Consider the following 25,099-nt stretch of genomic DNA (forward strand, 5'->3'; position numbering starts at 1 on the left):
AGGTGCTGAGACTCCGTCTCACAAGTCTCTCTGTACTCGAGCATCATGGCCTAGTGGAAAAAGCATGGGATGTGGGCTCTAATCCCGGCTCTGCCATTTGGCTGCTGTGTGACCTTGGGCAAGTCACTTCTCCATGCCTCAGTTCCTTCATAAAATGGGGATTAAGACTGTGAGCCCCCTGCGGGACAGGGACTGTGTCCAACCCAATTCTCTTGTACCTACCCCAGTGCTTAGAACAGTGCTTGGTACCTAGTAAGCGCTTAACAAATGCCACAATTATTATTATTAAGGAAGTTTGCAATTTCATCTCCTTGTCCACCTGCCCCTTCCCTGTAAACTCATTAGACTAGTCTAGGCCATTCTGGTTTCCCACCTTCTCTTTCCTCATCCCAGTCCCGCCCCTCACTAGGACATTTTCTTCTCTCATCCCTGGGGTGGTTTTGGCTCCCCTGATAAGTGTTCTGACAAGGGGCTACCCAGATTTCTCAATGTCGTACCTACCTATGCATACACAAAAGTGCTTTAATGCATGTCTGTGTTGGAAGCGTGTGGGAGTGTGTGTGTGTGTGTGTGTGTGTGTGTGTGTGTGTGTGTGTGTGTGTAGTGCGAGTGTGCTTGTATACATCCAGGTGGGTCTGTTGCCCAGAAAGTGCTTTTATTTGAAAGATATCTTGCTCCCGCTGCAACTCTCCCAGGAATATGATGTTTATGCAGTCATTCCAGTCCCCTGGATGCTCAGCAGCAGGAAGGAATATCCATTCAGTTCCAGGGCCTATCCTCCCCCAGAAAGCTGGGGAACAAGGCACCGAGTAGGGCCTCGCCAGGCTCTGGCATCCCCCAAAGAGGAAACTGTCCAGGGACAGCAGTCCAGACTGGGAGGTCAGACTCCTGGGTTTGCTGCCCAACTCTACCCCGCTGAACCATTTCCGGCAAGTCTCTCCCCTTTCCTAGGCCTCAGCTCCCTCCTCTGTTAAGTGGAAAGACTCAGCCCTACCCCACCGCCCTGTCCGGCAAGGAAGAAGGTACTTGACTTTCCTCTGGGGAAGGGAATTAAGGTCCATCCCCAGCCAGGAGATGGTGTGGGAAAGGAAGGGGTACCCAGAGGCTGGGCCGCTACTCGGTTCGCTTTCTCCCCGAACGTCGGGCGGCAGGGGTCCCGGGAGATGTGATCCGCACTCCGCGGGGTGGGTGGGTGGGAGAGGGAATGAGGAGGGAGGGTGAGTTGCCACCTGGCCTTCTCGGGGAGCTCCTCCTGCAGCTCTCTGTCCCCCGGAGCCTCGCTCCGCCCCTTCAAGGGCGGGGCTGGAGGGCGAAACCCGCTCTTCTCCGCCCCCCGCCCCCGTCCGGCCCTCGCCCCGCCCTAGGTCCCGGTGCGAATTCGGCGCTGGGAGCGGCGGGCGATGCTGGACGTGCGCGAAAGTGGAGAGCGGCAAGAGCTCGGTGCCGCGTCTCCCTGTCTCGGAGCCCGCCCGCCGCCGCCGGCAGAGCCGCAGGGGCCGTCCGCGCCTCGGACCTCTGCGACCCCTGTGACCGCGGCTTCCTCCAGGTGACGGGGCGGCCGCCGCTGCAGGTAGGTTCCGGGCTCACGGGGAGGCTGGCCGGGCCGTCGACCTCCAGGCTTCGGGACGCTGGGGCTCCGGGGGATGCCCGGAAAGCGGCTGCTGCCCTGGGGCTTAAGCGTCAAAACCAGGCCCCCAAAGATGCCGAGCCGGGTCGGGGAGCAGAGCGATGCTCGGGGAGCCGGGTCCCCGTCGGGGCGGGAAGGCTGCGTCTCGGCTCGGAAGAGGAGCTCAGCTCAGCTCAGCTCAGCTGGCACGAGGGGGATTAAGGAGTCCCAGAGCGATCGGAGGTTGGGGGTGGGGGTGGGGGGGGGGTGGGGGTCACGGCTGTCCTTGCCCGCCTCTGAGAGCGGCTTGAGCCTGGAGGGGGGAGGCTCCCATCTCCAGCCTCCATCCCTGGCGGGGTGAGCGTGGGGCGAGAGTAGGGCAGAGGGCAGTGGGGTCCGGAACACAGACCCCTTTCGGCCGCTCCCCCGCTGATTCCCCTTACCAGAGGCCCTCTCCGCCAGAAACCCCTTCCCAGATTCCCAGAGCCCTTCTCCCTGCCTCCTCGCCCCCACCCCCGCCCGGGGACCCTTTTCTGGGACTGCCCCGTCAGGCTCCCGGTGAGCCAGGGATCGCACAAGCCCAAGATGTGGAACGAGTAGAGTTGGGGCTGAGAATGGGGCCGGTTAGGGGGCGGGGAGCAGGGTCGGGACCGTACAGTCTCTCCCACTTGCGTTCTCAATCCCCGGGCCTGGAGCGAATCTACTTTCCCCTCCCGCGACTATATCTCCCCCACTCTTTCCTGCACCCCGCTCCCCCACCCCGGGCCATTCCTGCTTCTGCACCCTCCTCATCTCCTCTCCGCTCCTGGAGACCTCGCACTAATTTCCATGACAACAGCGAGTGCCGTATTTGTGGCAACAGTGAGGGCATGGGGTGGGAGCCGGGGCTAGAACCTGGGGGTGGGATTCTGGATATCTACCCCCTCCTTCCCATCCCGGCTGTGCAGGGGGTTTGGCTTGGTCATATGCTGGGCGGGAACACATGCGTGCAGGTGATACTGTTGCATGTGCACACGTGTGCAGGGGATGCTGTTGCATGTGCACATGTGTGTGGTGGGGAGGGGTGGGAGTGCTGACACATGTGCACATGTGGTGGGCCGGAAGGGAGGGTGGGGGAAGAGAGGAAGAGTTGGCAGGCACATGAGGCTGGCTGCGTAGGCTGGTGGACTGGGTGGCATGTGCCTGCATGTGTCCCTGGGCTTGCATGGATGGCTGCGTGTGTGTCGGGGGTGGTGGTGGTATGTAACTCCATTAAGTGGCTTGCTCTGGGTAACTGGAAGGGGTGGGGATGGAGGTTCAGAGCGCCCTCTGTGGCAACAATCAGCCCGGATCTTTCTGGGGAGGGGTCCCGCAGTAAAGAAGAAGCAGAGAGAGGCAGCCTGGCCAGAAAACCAGCTATTGGGTTCCGGCAACACATGATGCCTCCGCTCTTCCCCCCTCATCCGCACCCGCATCTGGGCGTCTCCTGTGCCAAACGCACTACGATCTCCCCTTCCCCTCCTCCTCTTCTTAACTGTCTTTGTTTCCTCCTTCCCCTGTCTTCCATAAAGACTTCTCATGGCTGGGCTGGTGGGGCTGGGGTTCAACACCCCAAACTGGAGAATTCGGGGTTCTCACCGGGACCCCTACTCTTTTCCTTTCCCAGAATAGCAGAGGCAAATCTCCTCACTCCTCCGGTTTTTGGTGCTGGGCCAGCCACCCCCTGACTTCCACTCATCCTTTTCCCTACCACTTCGCCTCCGAGGGGCCAGCTCTCCTATTCTCCACACGCTGCCTAGGCTGACACCAAGAACGGCACCCTTGGTCTGAGGGGGACGTCTCCACCGGGACAGTATGCACCCGGACCACTCTCCTCACTCTAGTAGGCTGATGCTGAGGGATCTAGGGAAAGACCCAGCAGAGCCAGAGAGATGGTGCCACTTGCCGGGGCCAAGAGCAGGGTCAAGAGATGGAGTTGCCTGCTTATCTCTGCTCCATGGTCCCGGGTTCGGCTACCTCCTTTTCTCGCCAAACAGCCTAGCGGGTTCCACCCTCTCCCTTGGAAATGAAGGGCGCAAAGGAGGGGGGAGAAGGGAGGTGGAATGTGGAGCCAGAGACACCTGTCTGGCAGGCAGCAAGGAAAGGAAGTTCCCTGGCTCCAGGAGTACTATAACCTCAACTATTAAATCATTATCATCATCAGCGGCAGCAGCAGCAGTGATCAATCAGTGTTATTTACTGAGCACAACGGTGTGTAGAACCTTGAAAGGAGCGCTTAGGAGAGGTCAATACAATGGAGTTGGTAGACACGATCCCTGCCCACAAAGTGCTACAGTCTAGAGGAGTAGACAGATGTTAAAATCAATTGCAGATAGAGGAAAAGGCAGAGTGTAAGGATACGGACGCAAGTGCTGTGGGGCTGAGAGTGGGGTGACTATCAAGTGCTTAAAGGGTACAGGGTACAGATCAAAGTGAATAGGTGGTGCAGAGGGAAGGGTGGGGAGGGGGAATGAACAGCAGCAGGATGAAGGCCCCAGGAGGATCCCTGCATTTGGGAAGATACAGGAGGTTGTGGAGGCTCTCCCCCTGTCTCCCCTGAATCGCTATTTTCCTTCTGTTGCCCCCCTGTATGGTGGGACTCTGCCTCGTTTAGGGCCTCAGTTTGCCCATTTGGACGGTGGAAAAACCTGACTCCATTAGGGGAGGGGGTCTGCCTGGGTTCTGAGCTCCAGGAAGAGAGGAACAGCTGCTCTCAGCAGTGTCATCCTGGGGACTGCCAGAATTGCTTTTCCCAAATTAAGCAGGCAGGGGCTAGAGCTTGTGGGTGACCCCGAGTGGGAAGAGCAGGGTCAGGGACCTCAGGAAGACATCCTGTCCTTCCCCTTCTCCCTCTTCCCTCTTTGCTTGTTCTGCTCACGTTGGCAGGGATTGGGCCTCGCACGGGAGTGCCTGTGCTCCCTGTGGCCTGTCCTAGCCACGGTGTCCTGGAATTTGCCAGGAAGATGGCCCTTCCCATCATCACTACAACTCCTCAGCGGCGGGGCGGGCTCAGTCCCTCCTTTTCACTGATGGGGAAACCGAGTTTCGGAGAGGGGAAGCCATTTGCCTGGAGCCACTCAGGAAATTGGAGTCAGAGCTGGGGAAGAAACCCTGGTGTCCTGACTCCCAGTCGAGTGTTCACTCACTCCCCAGTGTTCCCTTGAGCAGAGATGGTGGCCTGGTCAAGTCTCTGGACATTTGGAACTGTAACCAGGTGGCATCTCTCTTCCAGATGAACAATGGGTTTTCTCTTCCTCCCCATTTCCCCTCCCCGCAACCATCTAAACCCCTCTCATATTTTCCTGGGAAGTGTTTGGGCAGTTTCTCTCCTGAACAAGATGCATAACCAGCCTCAGGGGACTCCCGGCGCAGCTGTACGCACCCATTGCAAGGTAACCTCGGGAGGGAGTGAGGCCCCAGGAGGGAGACACGTACTGATGAATTTGGCCCATCCTCGACAGGTGGCCTGGGGGAACTGAGTCCCTCTCCTCTTTGCCTCTCACAGATTTACCTTGAAAAGCCAAAAGGGAAAGGGGCTGCCCACCGAGAACGTGCCTCTCAGTGACACCCAGGGAGGGGGTGGGAGTGGAGCTGGAAGATGCCAGATGGGGCTGAGGGAGGAGGAAGAGGCAGGGAAGGGATTTGAAGCTGTTAGAACATCACCTGCACTTCCATACAGCTCTACCATTGTCCGACCCTTCTGACTCCTCGTCCCTCCCTTGGGACAGGAGAGGGAGGCTTGTCATTCATTCATTCAATCGTATTTATTGAGCGCTTACTGTGTGCAGAGCACTGAACTAAGCACTTGGGAAGTACAAATCGGCAACAGATAGAGGCGGCCCCTACCCAACAACGGGCTCCAAGTCGAGAAGGGGGAGACAGACAACAAAACAAAACAAGTAGACAGGTGTCCAGAGGGGTTGGCACCCCGCCTCGCGGGGAGAGTCCCTTCTTCAGGGAGTTGAGGTTGCTTCTGCAGGTGATTACCTGGACCAGAGTCTGAGGCCCAGCAGAGTTGAGGTCAGCTCTGGCCCAGGAGTGATGAGGAAGGTCATCCACAGGCCAAGGATAGCCCGCCCAAATCCTGCGCCTGAAATCCAGAGTCTCTCCTTCACAAGCATCTTCCGACATATTGAAATAGCCGACAGCCCGCACCCAGAATAGCTCAGCTGAGAATCTGTGATGGCAGTGGAGGGGCTGGGGATCATAGCGAGCACCCAGGAAGGGGCTCCAATCAGACCTTAGCAGTCTGTAGCTCCTCCTGCTTCCAAATTTGTCCCCTATCCCACTCCCCATTCTTTATCCCAATCCCCACCCCCGCAGGGACTCTGCCTTTCTCCAGGGTGGCGTGCAAGGCCCCTCCCAGCTGAATGCCGATGGGTTCCACCCTAGAGAGAGTCGCATTTCCAGGCTGGGATGGTTCTAAGGGCTGAGCCAAAAAGGGGATGAAACCCATGGGGCTCCTGATGCTGGGATGTCGACTCCTTCCCTGACCCGCTGCGCATTTCCGCGCCTCACAGAGCCGGGAGGCTGTGCACGTGAGGAACTCCTGGGGGTCTGGGTAGCACGGGAGAGGCTCCTCTCTTCTCTCCCGATTGCCACCTCCTCCTCCTCTCTGAGTGCTGTAAGCAGCCAGGCAGAGGCCCGGGAACCTGTGCTGGTTGGCTACCCAGGACAGCTCCCCAAGCCCGTATTCGGGCTCATCCGGCCCCAGCCCACCTTACCCCACTCGATGTGTTCAAAGACACGGGATCGTCCGGCCCCAGACCACCTTACCCCACTCGATGTGTTCAAGGACACGGGCTTTGGAAACAGCTGCCACGGTGCCCACAGTTAATTATCCTAATGGTCTGGGTTCTGGGGCAGTGCTCTGCCCAGGTACGCTTGCACTATGTCTCCTTGCTGATTTTAGATTCCTAGGCTCTCCTTCTCACCCTTGTCCCTTTCCCCACAGCCTCCCCTTTATTCACCCCTGCCCTCCCCACTCTCCCCACCCTTCACCTCCGAACACCCGGGCTCCTCTCACACACTCACCCTTTTTCCAGCCTCCCCTTTTCCCCACAACTTACCCTTGGCCTCCACTCCTACAAACCTCATTTCTCTGGACTCCCTTCACTTCCACTCTTCCAAACCTCCCCTAGCACGCCCACCCCTCCCTCTTACACATTGCCACTCTGCATGGGGTGGGGGAGAGCTGTCCTGACCGTGAACCTCCCGGGAGTGGTCCCGAGTGGTGTCTGGGGCCAAGCGAGAGCAAGAAGTGGGGTCCCTGCCCCCACTCCTGCCTATTGCCTGTGACTTCCCCTCCTCCCCACCTTGTTTTAAAACTTCCGTTGCTATAGCAACTCTGCAGCTCCCGTTTCCCCACAGCTGCTGGGCCTCTTCTTCCCTACCCTCCCACCCCCACTTCATCCCCTCCCCAGCTCCACTCCCACCCTTTCTCAGGTCACATACCTCTTCCAGCTGTTGGGGTGGGGGTGGAGGTTGTCAGCCAGAGAGAGGGGTCGCGGCCGAGAGTTGGGTTCGTCTCCCCCGAGGACATCGGATCACGGATCTTCACGGATCTTCACCCTATTTTCCAGAGCCCCATGGAGTTTAGCATCCAAGGAGACCAGCAGGGAAGAAGAGCGGGTGCACAGCTGGCAGAGAGCCTACTGGGGAGGAAATGGGGCTGAGATTTCAGGGCCTGTGGCTGGGTAAACCAGGACAGTTGAGAGGTCAGAGCTGCAGCCTTTGGGATGTGTCAGCCAGGATTGACAGGAGGCCCAGGCAGGGAACAGAAGGGAGCAAACGGGAGGAAGCCATCTTCTTCACTCTTCCCTGCTTCAACAAGCCGGTCTTTGGGAGAAGAGAGAGTAAACCCTATCTATGGATTGTCCTAGGGCCTAACAGCCCCTCTCTCCAGGTCCACCTGGAGCTTCTCCCAGGTCCCCAGGCTCAGGGATGGGTTAAGCCTCCAGAGGGAAGAGATGGTGGGGAACGAATGAGCCGCTGGGAGGGAGAGTATGCAGACCATCTGGGACCAGCTTCCAGCTGGGTCTAGCCCACTGAGGGTTCCAGCAAAGCCCTTACCAGTGTCTAGCTCAGCTGAGAGGAGGAAAGTCCCCCAGAGGGCAGTTCAGCTGGAAGCCCCCCTGAGCTGTCCCCACAGACGTTCTGTCACCTTGGGGGAGTAAGAGAAAAACGAGCAGGGAGAGACCTGTGGCGGGGGTGGGGGTGGGGGAGCATCTTTCCTCGACCTCGACCACCAAGGATAAGAACCCCTAGTTCAACTCTACTCTCTGACAATTTGGGGTCTGCTTCCATCATGCGAGAGATGTCAGGGGCCTGAGGAAAGGGAGGGCCTCGGGAGACAGGAATAAGGGTCCCTTTAAGACTCTACAGCCAACGGGCGGAGACCAATCCTGCCTCCAGCACAGTGCAGCACAGTGAGTAGTGACGGAGCCCTGTGGAGGGTGGGGGTGGGAGGAGCGTTGTGAAGTGTCTGGGTGAAGGTGGGGAGGAGTCGATTGGGGAGGGTGGGGAGAGAGGGTGGCCCGGGCTGGCTTAGGGAAGCTTCCTGGAAGAACGCTTCCTCGCTCCTGATGCTGGTTTAGGGTCAGCTGTGCCCGTGGCTGGGAATGACAAAGAGACAGCCCGGTTTGGGGGTCCGGCCCCAGCATCAAGCCTAGGTGCTTGGGGTGGGGGTGGGGGACACAGGAGGAGGCAGCAGCAACCTGATCTGCGGTTCACAGCTGCCACTAAATTGGGAGGTGTTTGCAACAGCATCTGGAGCTGAGAAGGCAGACCCAAAGTGATGGAATCAGATTCTGCTCAGCCAGAGCTGTAGGGAGCCCAGAGGACTTCTAGGGGAAGTTCTCAGCCTGGAGAAGAGAGGGGAGGGAGAGGAAAAGAGAGACGACTGGGGAGAAGTGTGGAGAAAGGTAGGGAAGAAAGCCAAGGGTAAGAGAGAAACCAGCAAAAGGCCATTTTAGGGATCAGTAGCCAAAGGTGCTGTGAGGAAGGTATGGTCAGGTCAACCTGAGTCTGGGGAAAAAGTCAGCCTGTTGTGGAGGAGAGCTGACTCTAGGAGTGGCAAGTGTACACCCCTCCACACCCCGGCCTGAGCCCGACATGCTTTTCTGCCAGGCCTGTGCAAAGCTCTGGGAGCCGGGCGTGGCCCAAGGCGTCAGGTCCTGCCCAGGGCTCAGGAATACCCAGGCCCGATTCTGCAGACGCGGGGCGGTGGCAGGATCAGGCTATAGGGCTGGGCTCTGCCGGTTCCTGAATGGTTAAGTGTGCTGAGAGGCCCCAGCTCCGCCTGGAGGATGGTGGATCTGGGGGGCTCTGCAGTGGGGAAACAGATGGTGCATGTGCGTGGGTGAGAAGCGGGTGTGCGCACTGTTACCTCAGGAGGAGCCAACAGGCACCCTTAGAAGGCTGTTGCCTGTCTCGACACTGGGAGCTTTTTGCTCTAGGGTTTGGGAGTGGTCGGAATGCAGCAGGAGGGATTTAGGTAAGACTAGAGTCAGGGAGAGTGAGGGAGAAAGCAGCTGAGGCTGAGCAAGCCAGGCAGTAAGAAGTTAGGAGTGGATTGTAAAATACCATAGATGAGCTAGATGTTTACTGTGGGCTCTTCAGTGTTGACTTCCTTTGATAAATTGCCTCTGACCACACCAAAATTCAGAGAAGCTTTTTGAAGGTGGTTACCAATGGAGGATGAAGAATTTCCTGCCAGAAGGACCCTTTGGTTGGGGTAAAAGCAATCCTGGCCGGAGCCATGGATATGAGCCTATCAATGAATCAGTCGATAACAATACTATGTGCACAGCTCTGTACTATGTTCCCAGAAGAATACAGAGATTTGATTCAGACATGACTCCACACCACAAGGGACTCACAACCTAAAGGGGAAAGATAAACATATAGGAAAAGAAGGAAAAGAGAAAAAGAAAGCAAACTAAAATACGCCCAAAGAGTGAACAGAGCCTGGGATAGTTCTTGGTCTCCTTTAGCTATGGTCAGCTCCTCCCTGCCCCAGGCAGGGCCAGCGTTATTCATACTTCCACAACCTTCCCAACATACAGTCCCGAGGTGATGAGCAGAAGGATGAAGGCTTCTCTGGAACCCCAATAACATAGAGTTTCCATGTTATGGGTTGCTGAGCCTCTGCCTGCCTTCTGCTCCTCCAGATAACCTCTTAACTCCCCTTCCATGATTCTGGGAAGTTCTGGACATGTCTCCTGGGCAGCTTCTATCCTGAGTGCAATCCTCTCAGTGACTCAGGTCGCAATGGGCACCAGGAGCAATATAGAATCTGATTCCCAGCAATGGAGAGCCTCAACCAAAATCATCTTCCTCACTGCTGGGCTAAGCTAGTGATATTGCCCTAAGTTAGATACCCAAACCAATGCTACCTGGGCCATTTGAGCCTCACTGTGTGCCTGGTTCCATGTTGGGGGCCAAATGTAGCTGAATGTTCCTGGATCGTGGATGATGGCAGGAGAAGGAGAAGGAGAAGGAGGAGGAAGAGGAGGAGGAGGGCAGTGACTTTTCAATACAGAACCCCAAAGGGCCGGGGGGTGGGGGTGGGGTGAACAGCTGTCTGTGGTTGAGGGAGTCCTAGGAATTGTGAGTGAATCTACCTTGGGGAGGTGCAAGGGAGGCATCAGCAGATCTGTCTAGGTGGGAGGGAGCCTGAGGGACTGAGGGATAGGAAATCCAAGGTGTGGGGGTGGGATGGATCTGAGAGGAAAAGAAATCTTGGGGGCTGGAAGGGGATCGCTCTGGAGAGGGCACTCCCTCCCCTTATACTGAAAATGTTATGTGGGATGGAGATGTGTCCAATCTTCCAAAATGATTATCTCACTTCTATGCCAGTGCTTGGCACAATTCTCTGATACATAATAAGTCCTGAAAAAATACTGTTGTTATTGTTATACGCCCAAAGTCTCAGGTGTTGGGGCAGAGCTTTCTGGAGGGATGGGGAATCGGGAATGGGGGCAGGCAGATCTGCCCAGATCTGCAGGGAGCAGAGAGCCCCCAAAGATAGAGACCAATCTGGGGGGCGCGAGGGGGGGGAGAGGAGGACAGACAGTGACAGTGTTATCAACTTCCTCACAAAATAAGAGAGGGAGAGGAAAATTAAAATGGGGTAAAGCCCTAAAATGAGAATGGCTTATGGCTATGTCACTTAGGGCCATGCCATGGGTGTGGTTGGTGGAGCACGAACCCTAAGTTAAGAGTGGGGGAGGGGCCTAGCTCCAGGGCTCTAGGGGCCTCTAAAATGGATGCCAGGGCAAAGTCTGAGCCCTGAGGAAAATAATTTCAAAAGCTCCCAACCCTGGGGCTGAGAGCTAAATATGGGGTCTGGACTCTCCTTTTGATACAGTATCCAGCCTCCTTGGGAAGTTCATGCGGTGGTCACTGATGGGGAGGCAGTTTGAACCCTGTCCTCTTACTCTCCCCATCCCTGGGATCCTACAGAAGCAGCATGGCATAGTTGCTAGAACATGGGCCTGGGAGTCAGAAGGTCATGGGTTCTAATCCCCGCTCCCCCACTTGTCTGCTGTATGACCTTGAGCAAGTCACTTCACTTCTCTGGGCCTCAGTTATCTCATCTGTAAAGTGGGGCTTGAGACTGTGAGCTCCACATAGGACAGGGACTGTGTCCAACTCGATCTGTTTGTATCCACCCCAGTGCTTATTCATTCATTCAGTCAGTCAGTCATATTTATTGAGTGCTTACTGTGTGCAGAGCACTGTACTAAGTGCTTGGAAAGTACAATACAGCAATAAAGAGAGACAATCCCTGCCCACAACAGGCTTACAGTCGGGGGGGGGGGGCGGGGGAGGAGACAGACATCAAAACAAGTAAATAGGCATCAATATAAATACATAGAATTATAAGTATATACATAAGTGCTGGGGCGGGGGGGGGGGGCGGTGAAAGAGCAAAGGGAGCCAGTCAAAGTGATGCAGAAGGGAGGGGGAGCTGAGGAAAAGGGAGCTTAGACTGGGAAGACTTCTTGGAGGAGGAGGAGCCTGGCACATAGTAAGTGTTTAACAAATACCTTCATTAATATTATTATGATTATTAACCCCAGTTTGGTCAGGCTCTTACTGGTGTGGTCAAGAGAAGAGCACGTCTGCCTTAGAGAACAAAGTCCAATTGGGAGGTTGGGGCCCAAGGAGGCCAACAGGACCATGGCTGGGCTCTCTGAAAGGCCCATCCCGAGGGCTCTCCGCAGGCACTTTCATTTGTTCAATCGTATTTATTGAGTGTTTATTGTGTGCATAGCACTGTACTAAGCACTTGGGAAGTACAAATCAGCAACATATAGAGACTGTCCCTACCCAACAACGGGAGGCACTTGCCTCAAGTACTTTATGCGTTCCATTGTGGAGAAGGCCCTGGAGCTCTTAGCCCAGAGAAGGCAAGGCTGAGTGGGACTTGACCCCATTTGGACAAATCTTTAAGGGAATAGCACCACTACCCAATCTCCCCTGAGGCTAGCACAAGAGGAAGTGGAAGAGGGACTGGGGTTAGTCGTCCTTTCAGCATTATGTATTGTAATTTTTGTTGTTCTTATTGTTGTTTTTAATTTACATTTCTGTTTCATTTATCGTTTTATTTCTTTCTTTGTGTGTCTGTTGCCAGTTCCCCGTTGCCCTTTTTAGATTGTGAAGCCCCCTAGGGGCCAGAGACCTTGTCTAAGTTAGTATCCTTGCACCTTTCTCCAGTGCTTTAGTACCATACTTTCACAAAGCAAGCATGCTTCACAAATATAATCCTTCATCATTATCCTCAGCAGCAGCAGCAGGAAGAAATTCCTGAAATGTAAGGACCTGGGAAAGCCTGGGTGATCTCCTATTCTGGGCCCTTATCTCTTTTTAGTGAAAAGGGGTAGATAAACAGAGGCAGGAGGATGGATTAGCTTACCCTGGAGGACCCTGCCTGTCCCTGGATCATTTATGGAGTAGATGGACAATCACCCTAGGAGGGGCTGACCTTTGATTCTGGAAGTTTTGCTATTTGGCTCCATCCCAGAATGAGTATGGGACCTGTAGGGGTCTGGCTGTTTCAGGAATGGGCTACACAGTTGGGCACAGTTTGTGCCTCTGTGGTACTCCAGTGGGGGGCCTGGCACAACCCTAAAACAATGTCAGCCCTCCCTGACAACTTTGAATTTTCCCTGGGGCATCTGCCCCCTCACCCCACCCCGGGGCTTGTGCCCCCGTATTTTAATAACCCTTGAAAACTTCCAAGGGGACCTCCCTACCTCTTTCCCCTGACCCAAACTGGTTTATGGTGGCCTGGGCAGGCGAATATTTCCCAGCCCCTAAATGGGACTAGCGAAGGAATTTTGAGAGAGAGAGAGAGGGAGAGAGAGAGGTGGGTGGGAGGGGGACGGGGAAGGGGAAGGTGGAAATTAAAAAGTGGAACCCTGCTGCTCCAGTAGATCCACTTCTAAAATGCTAAATATTTTGGGGACTTAGCAGCACCTCTCTGGTCATGGTTCCCCCACATTCCATGGAGGGGGAAGCTCGTCTGGAGCTACACTGCAGGTGGAGCTGGAACCAAACCCCACAGTATTTCTTATGGTCACTTATGACTGATCCAATCAGGTCCCTACGTTGATGGTGGGGGTTCAGTGGGAATGTGGTGGCCCAGGAAGAGGAGGCCATGCCTTCTAGATGAATCCTGCTTGAATAATAGTTGTGGCATTTGTTGAGCACTTACTATGTATCAAGCAATGTTCTAAATAATAATAATAATGATAGCATTTATTAAGCACTTACTATGTGCAAAGCACTGTTCTAAGTGCTTGGGGAGGTTACAAGGTGATCAGGGTGTCCCACGGGGGGCTCACGGTCTTAATCCCCATTTTACAGATGAGGTAACTGAGGCCCAGAGAAGTGAAGTGACTTGCCCAAAGTCACACAGCTGACAATTGGCAGAGCCAGGATTTGAACCCATGACCTCTGACTCCAAAGCCCGGGCTCTTTCCACTGAGCCATGCTGCTTCTCTGGTGGGGTGGTGGGGTGGGGTAAATGGTGGGGTAAATACAAGTAATCAGGTCGGATGCAGTGGCTATCCCACATGAGGCACAGAGTCTAAATAGGAGGGAGAATAAATGTTAAATCCCCATTTTGCAGCTGAGGAAACTGAGGCCTAGAGAAGTGAAGTGACTTTCCCAAGGTCACACAGCAGGCAAATGGCAAAGCTGGGATTAGAACCCAAGTCTTCTGAATCCCAGGGCCGTACTCTCTCCACTAGGCCACACTGCTTCTCGATTGAAGTCTGGAAAGGTGGGGAAGAAGGAGAAGGAGGAGGAGGAGGAGGAGGTTGGGGTAGCAGATTATGGAAATGGGAAGGTGAGACTGTTTTATCCAGGGGAAAGAACACCAGACCAGGAGTCAGAGCTCATAGGTGTCATTTCCCATCCCCACTGGCCCCAACTCCCCATGGTGAACCATTCTCTCCCACTCCCACAATCTTAGTTCCATGACTGGGCACTGTAGATAATGATCTTGGCCTTGATTTGTCTCACATTTGGCCCTGACCTTTCTCACAGAGGCCCGGGAAACAGTAAGGAGTGACATACAGGAAGCACTCTGAGGTATTAGATGGGCAGACTTTGGGGAAAACAGGCCTGTGTGAGCCCAATCTGGGTTACAGCGATAGTGAATGCTCTGTCTAGCGGTTCTAAGAGGGACCCAGGTGTGGCTTGGACCAGATGCTCCTCCATACGGCCATGTTTCCATGGATTGGGGTGCAGAAGGGGTTGCTCTTGCAGGGGACTCCAGGGAGAATGGGTTGAAGGCTACTTGCAGGGCAGGGGAGGTAGATGGGCCAAGAAAGAGCAGGCTCTTTTTGACTCCATCCCTCCTCCAGAGTCCAAATCCTTCCATTGGTCAGGGCAGGGGTGAGGGTGGGGGAGAAGGTGACTGAAACCCATCTTAGGCTAATAGTAGCAGTAGCAACAGTAGTGGTGATAGTGGTAGTGGTAGTAGTAGTAGTAGCAATGGCATTTATTGAGTTCCCACTGGGTGTCAGGCTCTTTATTAAGCACTGTATAAGCAAGTAACACATTCCCTGCCCACAAGAAGCTTACTTTCTAATGAGGGAAACAGACCTAAAAGCAGGGAAGATGGAGCTCCATCAGACGGGGTTGGGGAGAACTGGTACTGGGGGATTGAGGACACTGAGATTTCGGGCTGCTCTGGCCCCTGGCAGGATCTGGCTATCTATTCACTGTACCTCACTCTTGCCTCTTCTGCTACCAACCTCTTTCTTACACCCCTCTCCTGCTTGGAACTCCCCCTCCTCCCCTCCGACACCTTCACATCCAGCAGACCCTACTAAAATCATATTTCCTCCAACTGATGAAACAGTTGATTGCATTTGCAGAGTGCTTACTATGTGCAAAGCACTGTACTAAGCACTTGAGAGAGTCTGGGACAACAAAGTTGGTAGACACATTCCCTGCCCTCATGGAGCTTACAGTCCAGAGGGGAAGCCCTCTAGGAGGTCTTCCCCAATTAATCTCTCATCTCCCCACCCTATTCCCCCCAGCTTCAACCCTTCCACATCACCTAAGCACTTGGGTACTCAGAAGCCCCATAGCACTTATGTACCTGTCTTACATGCTCTACAATTCCCCCTATTTGTAATTGATTTTAGTGTCCGTCTCCCTTGCTAGGTTGTAAACTCCTTGAAGGCAGAGGTCATGTTCATTCATTCACTCCTACTTATAGAGCGCTTACTGTGTGTAAAGCACTGTACTAAGCTCTTGGAAGACTACAGTTTAACAAAAACAGACATCTTCCACCTACAACGAGCTCACAGTCTAGAGGATAATGGTGCTTACTATGTGCCAAGCACTGTTCTAAGCACTGGGGTAGACACCGCGTAATCGGGTTGGACACAGTCCCATTTGGGGCTCGCTGTCTTAATCCCCATTTTACAGATGAGGTAATGTTTATTAATCCTATTACTAATTCTCTCTGAAATGCTTAGTATAGTGTTCTGCACTCAGCAGGGCGTAGTGGATAGAGCAAGGGCCTGGAAGTCGGAAAGCTGAGGGTTCTAATCCTGGCACTGCTGCTTATCTGCTGTGTGTGACCTTGGGCAAGTCACTTCACTTCTCTGTGCCTCAGTTATCTCATCTGTAAAATGGGGATTGAAACTGTGAGCCCCATGTGGGTCAAGTACTGTGTCCAACCCGATTAGCTTGTATCCACCCCACCACTTAGTACAGTGCCTGGCATATAGTAAATGCTTAATAAATACCACAGTCATTATTATTATGCACTCAACAAATGCTATTGATTGATTACTATCCCAGATAGTTGTGGATATTCAAGCTGTGGGCATTTGGCAGGGCAGACAGGTAGATCCTGGGTATCTGGGCTTTATCTGAATTGCAGCACCCTCCTGGAGAGGGAGGAAAGGGTAAAAGACTCTTGCCTAAGGAAATTTTCAGGGGCGCAAAGTGGGAGAGGAAAGTGTCCTTCAGGAGGTGGGGCCCAAAAGACAAGAAAAGAAGACAGAATCAATCATTCAATCAATCAGTCATATTTATTGAGTGCTTACTATGTGCAGAGCACTGTACTAAGCACTTAGGAGAGTATGATGTAACAGAGTTGGTAGACAGCATCTCTGCCCATAATAAGCTTATAGTCTAGAGGTGGAGACAGATATTAATATAAATAAATAATTTATAGTATATAATTTAAAGATATGTGTGTAAGTCTGTGGGGTTGGGGGTGGGGTGAATAGCAAATGCCCAGAGGTCATAGATCCACCTGTATAGAGGCAGAAGGGAGAGAGAGCCGGGGAAATGAGGGCTTAATTGTAATTGGGGAAGGTAATTAGGGAAGAATTAGTAAGTCTGGGAGGCTGGCAGGAGACTCCCCTCAACCCACACCCCTGGTCATCTGGTCTTCCTCTCCCCCTTCTAGACTGTGAGCCCACTGTTGGGTAGGGATCGTCTCTATATGTTGCCAACTTGTACTTCCCAAGAGCTTAGTACAGTGCTCTGCACACAGTAAGCGCTCAATAAATACGATTGAATGAATGAATGAATGAAAGAACAGAGGACAGCAGAGGACACAATATATAAAGAGAAAGAGACAGGGAGGGAGGGAGACAGAGAAACAGAGAGAGAGAGAGAGAGAGAGAGAGAGAGAGAGAGAGAGAGAGAGGAGGGAGAGGGAGAGGGAAAAGGATAATTATAATAATTCTGGTATTTGTTAATCACTTAACAAAAAGGATGGCAAAGGAGCAATGGAGATTAAGACTATGAGCCCCATGTGGGACATGGACCGATTATCTTGTATCTAGCCCAGCACTTAGTACAGTGCCTGGCAGTTAGTAAGCGCTTAACAAATACCATTTAAAAAAATGGCAGTGGCAATGGCAACGGTCACACACAAATACACACGCACCCACAGGCTCTCACAAAGCTGTTGCGACTTCCTCCACCATGGTGCCGACTAGCCTCTGCAAATGTGGCCACTGTTATCGTGGCTGCCAACACGGTTGCAGCTGTCATGGGCGTTTTCCTAGAGATTTCCAGCAGAACTGCCTCAACGCTGTTCCAGCTGCACAAAAATCCTTCAGGAAACAGCATGCAGAAACAACCGCGGCTGCCACCACCACAACTAACCCGTTCCCTCCCACCACCTCCACCTGAAACAGGACTGCCAGGAAAACAGCAAGCCATTCTTCGGGCGGTGGGCTGGGAGCTCCAAATCTGTGGTAACAATACCTAATGTGAAACAGTTGGTAACTTTAAACCTGTTGGATGTGGCCTCTTCAGAGAACATGAACTGGCAAGGTGGCTGGGGAACCTAACAACATATGGCTGGGGTACCTAATATCTTCCAGTTTCGCAGGATGGCCCTGTGGGATTCAGAAGGACCTGGGTTCTTATTCTGGTTCTGCCACTTGTCTGCCGTGTGACCTTGGGCAAGTCACTTCACTTATCTTTGCCTCAGTTGCCTCATCTGTAAAATGGGGATTAAGAATGTGAGCCCCGTGTGGGACAGGGACTGTGTCCAACACAATTTTCTTGTGACCACCCCAGTGCTTAGTACAGTGCCTGGCACATAGTAAGCATGTAACAAATGCCACAGTTTTTATTGTTATTAGAGAGCCCTAAGTTTGGGGGCTCAGCAGCCATGTCTTTGGCCTTGTTTCAAGAATCATGGAGAAAATGAGGCCAGAGCTGGAAATGGCTGTATTAGCATTGTGGGATCACTGGAGGAGGATGTCGATCTCGGGAAGGAGGCAAATGCTGGCCCATATCTGAGTTTGTGATGCTCCCCATGATCCCTCCCCCATTTGCAGACTGGGGTCCGGCAATGCCGTTTGGCTGTGTGACACTGGGAGACAAGAAGGACTATAACCAGCCCTCTGAGGTGACCGACAGATATGACTTGGGGCAGGTCATCAAAACGTGAGTGTTGAGCCTAGGGGGGCTGGGTGGGGAGTTGTCTCGGAGGACAGTGGGGAAGGGGATAGGAGGCAGACTACCGGGGCTGGCCTCCAGTGGGTCAGGGTCGCCAGGGTGGCAAGGGAGAGCCAGACTGTTGTTCCTGGCAGCATACTGGGGATAGATCTGAGGGCCAAGGCTTGGACTGGGGACTTGGGAGCTGAGCCTTGCTATGGGTATGGGTGCAGGGAGGAATTCTGTGAGATTTTCCGGGCCAAGGAGAAGGCAACAGGGAAGCTGCATACCTGCAAGAAATTCCTGAAGCGTGATGGGCGCAAAGTGCGCAAGGCAGCCAAGAACGAGATCATCATTCTCAAAATGTGAGTGTGCTTCTCCTTTCTTCCCCGCCCCCGCCCCCACCCCTGGGGATGTTGGCTGGCTCCCCTGGGAGAGAGGGAGAGGGGTGGGGGAGTGGGAAAGGAAAAGAGGAAAGAAAGAAGAGGGAAGAGCAGGGGAAGGAGGGAGAAAGGGAGTCGGGGAGAAATTGGGGGAAAGGAGAGGGAGAAGCGTGAAAAGGAAGTAGAAGGACACCCCTGGCCCCAGTCTCCATTTCCTCCTGCCTGCTGGGTTCCCCCACCTTTCATCCTCTCTTTTCTTCCCTCTTCCTGCAGGGTCAAACACCCCAACATCCTGCAGCTGGTGGATGTTTTTGTGACTCGCAAAGAGTATTTCATCTTTCTGGAGCTGTGAGTTCACCCCTCAACCCTGAACGCCAATCGGTAGACCAATCCAGACCCTCTCGGCAGAGACCTTCACCTCCCTTGGACCTAAAGAGCATGGGTCCAGTGGCCAGGCTAGGCTGGGCTGAGCTGATCTGGGCTGGCACAACAGGTGGTTGGAGGAGTGAGAGTGACAAAAGGGAAACCGGGAATTTGACCTCACTTCTCTGCCTGTTGGGTTTCTCCAGAGATGGGCCAAAGCCCAAAGAGCAAGAAGGCAGTATCCCTCTGCAGTGATCTCCTAAGCCCCTTCCCCCTCCTCACCCTTTCTTCCACCCCTCTCCTTCTGAACCCTCTCCTTCCTCCCCTCTCACAAGTAACCAGTGCTTAATTTAAGTGGGGCTCAGCCCTAAGACCTGTGGGGAGAGCTCCATGTCCTACCCTGGAACATTCATTCAGTCGTATTTATTGAGTGCTTACTGTGTGCAGAGCACTGTACTAAGCGCTTGGGAAGTACAATGCAGCGATAAAGAGAGACAATCCCTGCCCACAACGGGCTTACAGTTTGGGGCTGTGGGGCGGGAGGTGGGGGGAGCCTTGACATCTTTTGGGACAAAGCTGTGACAGGGAGGAGGGGGAGTGTGGACCCAGTCAGTTGGACAGATTACAGCACTCTGACTCTTCTCCCAGGTCAAATTAAGCACTACCAGTAATCCCGGTAGTTACCCTTGTGCCCTCTCTCCACACCACCTGTCCGAACCTGCTATCTCTCTTCCATGGGAGTGTTTTTGAGTTAACCTGTTCCCTGTTCTTATCTCCAAGGGTTGTCCCCCACCCCTGCAACACACACACACACACACACACACACACACACACACACACACACACACACACACACACACACACACTCCCTCAGCACTGTGGACTTTCCCTGACTCCTGAGGCTGGCTGGAGGAAATGCCTAGTCTCCCTCTCCCCCTCCACCCTGCCCCTGGCCAGCTATTGTGCCTCTAATCTTCCTTCAGTCAGTCATTCATTGGAGAGCCCCATCCTCTCCACCTTCCTCAGGCCTCCCCTTACCTCTCCAGGAGGTTGGACCCCCCACCCCGGGAGTCTTTGGGGAAAGCAGGCTGGAGATAGGGGCCCCTGAAAGAAGCCCAGCATGGCCATTTACTGAGGGCTATTGCATGCAAAGCATGACACTAGGTGCTGGTGGAGGGGGGGCAGGAGGGGGTGTACAGTAGAAATAAAAGGCCCAGCCTCCGTCCTGGAGGAGCTTCCAGTCTAATGAGGTGGAGGAGCCAGACACAAATTGTCAACCCACAATGACCATGTCCTTCACAGGGCCACAGGCCGGGAGGTGTTTGACTGGATCCTGGACCAGGGCTATTATTCGGAGCGCGATACCAGCAACGTTGTGCGCCAGGTTCTAGAGGCCGTGGCCTACCTGCACTCCCTCAAGATAGTGCATCGCAACCTCAAGGTGTCACCTTCCCTGGGGTCAGAGGGTTGGGGTAGAGGGCCCCTGGGGTGGGTGAGGAATTCCAGGGGCTCAGGGGAGGAGGAAAGGGTGGCATGGGGTGAGGGACAAGGAAACCTGGGGCTCTAAGGAAAGGGAAATGGGGAAGGAGAGGAAACTAAACCAATGTGGGGAAGAGGTGTGGGCCAGGTGGTGGGGAGAGAAGGACTGGGACCACTGTGGAGGAAGCAGTTCAGGCTACTGGGGCCAAAGGAACTGTGGTTGGGCAAGGGGATTCTTGGCTGGTGCCAGGAGCAGGGAGTGGCCCAGAGTCAATCGGAGGGTTGAGGCACCTGGCTGAGTTTGGAACCAACCCTTCTGTCCTTCCTGCCCTCTTCCATGCCAACCTGGGAGCAGCTGGAGAATCTGGTATACTACAACCGGCTGAAGAATTCCAAGATTGTCATCAGTGACTTTCACCTGGCCAAGCTGGAGAATGGGCTCATCAAGGAGCCCTGCGGGACCCCGGAGTACCTGGGCAAGGAGGGAGCTGGAGGGTTGCTTTTGGGGGGCGGGGGGAGGACAACAGGGTTTAGGGGGATAGGGCGGCAGGCTCAGGAGGGAGAATGGACAGGAGCTGGAATGGAAAGGGTTTGGGGACTGGGCAGGGACCAAAAAAGAAGATGGTGGGAGTGGGGAGGCCAGGCATTGAGCTGGCTAATAGGACTCAATTGTCGTTGCAGCTCCGGAGGTGGTAGGCCGGCAGCGGTACGGACGGCCCGTGGACTGCTGGGCTATCGGGGTCATTATGTATATCCTGTGAGTGGCGCTGGGGTGGAGTGGGGGCGGCTGAGGGGGACACTTAGGCACGCCAGGGGAGATGGGGAAAGAAGGTTGGGAAGTCCAGGAACTGTCGATATCGATTGGTGGGAGCATAATTGATTTGCTTCGCATAGGTCTAAGGGATCCTGGGGAGGGGCCCAGGTGGGAGACGGCTCGGGGGTTGGGTGGGACATGGTGGAGTTCGTTGGCGATTCCACTGGATTCTGGCATTGCTGTTTCTTGGCTCTGGAGTGGAAGGGGAGCCTGGGGAGGGAGTGTGGTTGGGGGATAGGGTTGGGAAGGAGAAATGGGGGCATAGGAAGTGGAGGCTTTGGTGGAAAGGGGCTCAGTGGGACCTCCCCTCGGGTTGCAGGTTGTCAGGGAACCCACCTTTTTACGAAGAGGTGGAGGAGGATGACTACGAGAACCATGACAAGAACCTTTTCCGCAAGATCCTGGCAGGGGACTATGAGTTTGACTCTCCATACTGGGATGACATCTCACAGGCGGGTGAGGAGGCTATGGCCCCACCAACCCTGGGGCCCTTCCCCCACCTCTTCCTCACCTCCTGAGTCCCCAATCCCCCATTTCTCCCAGGCTCTGGGTGGGCCCCACTGCCACTTGTTGGCCACGTGGTGGGGAGAGGGGGACTGGCTTGAATAGAAAGAGAGGAGGGATCTGGGAAAGCACATCTAGCACATGCACCTGGATGAGAGAGAAAAGAAGCCCAGGGGGCTAGCTCCCCCCCGCCACTTCCTCCTGGACTCTGTGGCCCCTGCACCCCCCTAAGCCTCCATTCCCCCACAGCCAAAGAACTGGTGACCCGCCTGATGGAGGTGGAGCAGGATCAGAGGATCACAGCTGAGGAGGCCATCTCCCACGAGTGGTGAGTCTTCTTCTCCCCCTCCGCCCTGCCCCCAGGGCCAGCCTCGCCACAGGGCTGGCCTGACCATAGGGCAAAGCGGGGGTAAGTGCCCTTGGTCCCCTGCAGTGTGGAGAGCTGGGCTCGAGTGACCCACCAAGGGGTGGAGGGACCGCAGAGTTGAGGGACCCAGAGCCAGCCCTGGCTCTAGTGGGAGAGAGCACAGGGCGGCAGAAGCAGCTCCTCTCAGACACAGCCCCGTTTCCCCCGCACCCCCCTCCCCGCCCCCCGGGAGCCCTTCCACTCCCGGGTGACCTCCCTGCCTACCCCCCAACCGGGTGGTACGGCAAGCAGTGTGCACCCTGGGTGCCAAATCTGCAGCAGGGCCCAGTTCGAATGATTGTATGTGCCCCAGAGCCCAAATCCCAGAGGAAGGGGCCAGGCAGTGCAGGCACGCGGGCACTCACCCCTCCCTGCCCTCTTCCAGGATTTCGGGCAATGCTGCTTCAGACAAAAACATCAAGGACGGGGTCTGCGCCCAGATTGAAAAGAACTTTGCCAGGGCCAAGTGGAAGGTAGAGAATGGGCAGGGGACAGCAGGCAAGACCCCTCTGACTCTCTTCCTCCCTCTGGCCATCTCCCTGGCTCCCCAGGGACTCCTGATCCCTCACCCTTGGGATCGTGCTCTTTCTCGCTGGATCGTTCTTTGGAACATCCCCTCTCCAGGGGACACCCCAGATTGCCGTTTAAGCTGTTATACTCCTCCAGAAGTAACTGCATGTGTGTCCAGGGGCCGGAGGTTGCCAGAGAACCGTCTGGTTAGCGGGAGCTCCTGTAGGTGGGACAGGTCCCCTCCGCCCTTCGCTGATTCCCCCACACCTCCCTCATTCCAGAAAGCCGTGCGAGTGACCACGCTAATGAAGCGTCTGCGGGCCCCAGAGCAAGCCACCGCAGCTGCAGCACCAGCCGTCCCAGCCACGGACACTGCCACTCCGGCTGCCTCCAGTGGAGCCACGTCTGCTGCGGCAAGTGGCTCCGCCTCAGCCCCGGAAGGCAGTGCCGCTCCAGCCCCTGAGGGCGGCGCCACGCCGGCCACCGACGGCAGTGCCACACCGGCCACCGACGGCAGCACCACGCCGGCCACCGACGGCAGCGCCACACCGGCCACCGAAGGGAGCGTCACCCCGGTCCCGGAGGGGAGCACCGGCACGCCGCCCACCGACAGCAGCACCACGTCCACTGTCAAGGCATCCCCGGCCCCTGTGCCCGCCCCGGCTGAGCTGGACAGCACCGGCACGGTTGGCGTGATGGTCCAGGCTACTCCCACGTGTAACGGAGATGAGGCCGCCAGCCCCGCCCCGGAGGCTCGGAGCGAGGAGACTGGCTGAGCCGGTGGAGAGAGAGAGAGGGAGAGAGAAGGAGAGAGAGGGAGAGAGAAGGAGAGAGCGAGGAAGAGAGAGGAAGAGAAAGAGAGAGAGAGAAAGAGAGAGGGCTGGCTGGGTGGGCGGGCGGGTGGGTGAGGAGGGTCTCATTGTACATAGAGTCACTGGCATGGCAACCCCCTGCTTCTCAGCAGGGCCATGGCACATGGTCAGGGGGTGTGGCCTGCCCCCCTTCTCTGCGGAGCCATCCCTTGGGTTCGCAGGAAAATTGTCCTGTTCCCTGTGTGTGCTAGTGGGCAAGGAGGGCCCTGGCCTGCCTGGCCTCTGCATGGACTTCTTGTGGCTTTTTTTGTCTTTTGCTGGCTTCTCCCATTTCTGTTCCTCCCCGAACACTGTTCTGGGAACACTTGGGGACCCTACTATCTCCCTCTCCCCAAGCCCTGCCCTATCCCTCTCTCCCAGGCCTTGCAGCCCCATCCTCACCTGGGTCCCGGCTCTGGAAAGGCTTCTCTGAAAGCCATTCCTCTGCTTGGGCTTCGTGGAGAGGGTTCAAGGATGTTTCCGTTGCCCCTGCCCATCCTTTCAGGCCTGAGAGGACAGTTTCTGTGTCTGGGTGAGTGTGTTTAAGGGGAGGGGGGTGGTTTTCTTGCCGTGTCCGGGTGTGATGGGAATGTAAGCATGGTACATGAGGGGACCAGGGGGAGGGTCATTCCCTGCCCTCACAGAGCCCCTGTGGGCATTCCAGGGCCGGGCCCCGGTGGGGATTCCAGGGCCGGGTCCCGGTCGGCATTCCCAGGACGGGCCCCGGTGGGCATTCCTGGGCAGGACCCCGGGGCAGGAAAAGGAGAAAAAAAGTGAGCTTATTGCAGAAGGAAGTGAAGCTGAAGCCACTGTCCATGCAGCCATAGCCCTGGACTGTTCTCTAATGCCTTTGTTTCCCCTCCACCTGGCCCCACAATCTCCCAGGACCCGCGGGGGGCTATTTACAGGGGTCAGTTCCTAGGAAATGCTCTGAAAAAAATGCTCCAGGGGCAGGAAAGACTGAGAGGGCAGTGCCAGGGGTGGGGATCGTAGCTTTGACATGTGGCTCTGAGCCTCCAAGGGTGGTATGGTGCTTTGTGAGCACAAACGGGAGGGCAGAGAGGTCCTGGCAAAGTGACTTTGTCTCAAGCCACCTCCAGCCCGGCCCCTTCTGGGGGAATGGCTGAAAGCTGTTTGCCCTGGCATCGCCTGTGCCAATCTGGCTCCCGGGTTGTTCCGCGGTCTGCCAGCCGGTCCTCTTACCCCTTGGAGTGCCTTTGGCACGACGACTCTCCTCTAGCTCTATTTGGGGCCCTGTTCCTGCCTCTCAAAGGCTTTGAGTACACCCAATCTCATTTCATCAAGAAAACAGAAAAATCTCTTTGAGGTTCTGGAGCAGCCACCTCGCAAGAGTTTTAGAACATCCCTGCCGCTGCTTCTTCTGGAAAGTAAGAAGCGAATGGGTTCGGCCAGCTCCAGATGAGATGGCTAAGGGAGACAAAGTCCAGCAGGAGGGCCCTGGCAGCGCTGTCCCCGGGAGACAGAATCAGTCACGTCAGTCCCCCGTGTCCCCTCCCCGGGCTGAGCCAGGCCCCCAGCCCTTGACCACAGGTCTCTGTGATGGTTGTGCCCCAGCTCCCCTGCATGCCTGTGGGTTTGCTGTGACGCGTGGATGCCAGCAGGGTCGGCCTGCGCACCTGCTGTACCTGGCAAATAAACGTCCCCTGCCAACCCTGCCCAGCTCACTCTGTCCCACCGCGCCGCCCCACTCAGGGATCCTGCCCTGAT

At 55.3% G+C, this 25,099-nt stretch overlaps 1 protein-coding gene across 1 annotated transcript; it reads left to right on the forward strand.

Moving 5' to 3' along the window:
* The first annotated feature begins 1,382 nt into the window (after window positions 1-1,382).
* On the forward strand, window positions 1,383-23,375 carry CAMKV (CaM kinase like vesicle associated). Its single transcript, XM_038740587.1, has 11 exons — window positions 1,383-1,570; window positions 17,962-18,070; window positions 18,295-18,426; window positions 18,718-18,792; window positions 20,110-20,248; window positions 20,642-20,762; window positions 20,968-21,043; window positions 21,420-21,556; window positions 21,854-21,932; window positions 22,396-22,483; window positions 22,802-23,375. Exons 2-11 carry the CDS (start codon window positions 17,976-17,978, stop codon window positions 23,294-23,296), a joined length of 1,437 nt encoding a protein of 478 aa, XP_038596515.1. The 5' UTR covers window positions 1,383-1,570; window positions 17,962-17,975; the 3' UTR covers window positions 23,297-23,375.
* Window positions 23,376-25,099: the final 1,724 nt, after the last annotated feature.

Source organism: Tachyglossus aculeatus, chromosome X1 (assembly GCF_015852505.1).
Source record: "Tachyglossus aculeatus isolate mTacAcu1 chromosome X1, mTacAcu1.pri, whole genome shotgun sequence".
NCBI lineage: Eukaryota > Metazoa > Chordata > Mammalia > Monotremata > Tachyglossidae > Tachyglossus > Tachyglossus aculeatus.

Bases quoted from the DNA above. Each gene is read 5' to 3' on its own strand.
- CAMKV (XM_038740587.1), top strand. From the start codon at position 17,976: ATGCCGTTTGGCTGTGTGACACTGGGAGACAAGAAGGACTATAACCAG. The intron at 21,557-21,853 runs GTGAGGAGGCTA...ATTCCCCCACAG, and splicing joins GGATGACATCTCACAGGCGG to CCAAAGAACTGGTGACCCGC. The intron at 22,484-22,801 runs GTAGAGAATGGG...CCCTCATTCCAG, and splicing joins TTGCCAGGGCCAAGTGGAAG to AAAGCCGTGCGAGTGACCAC.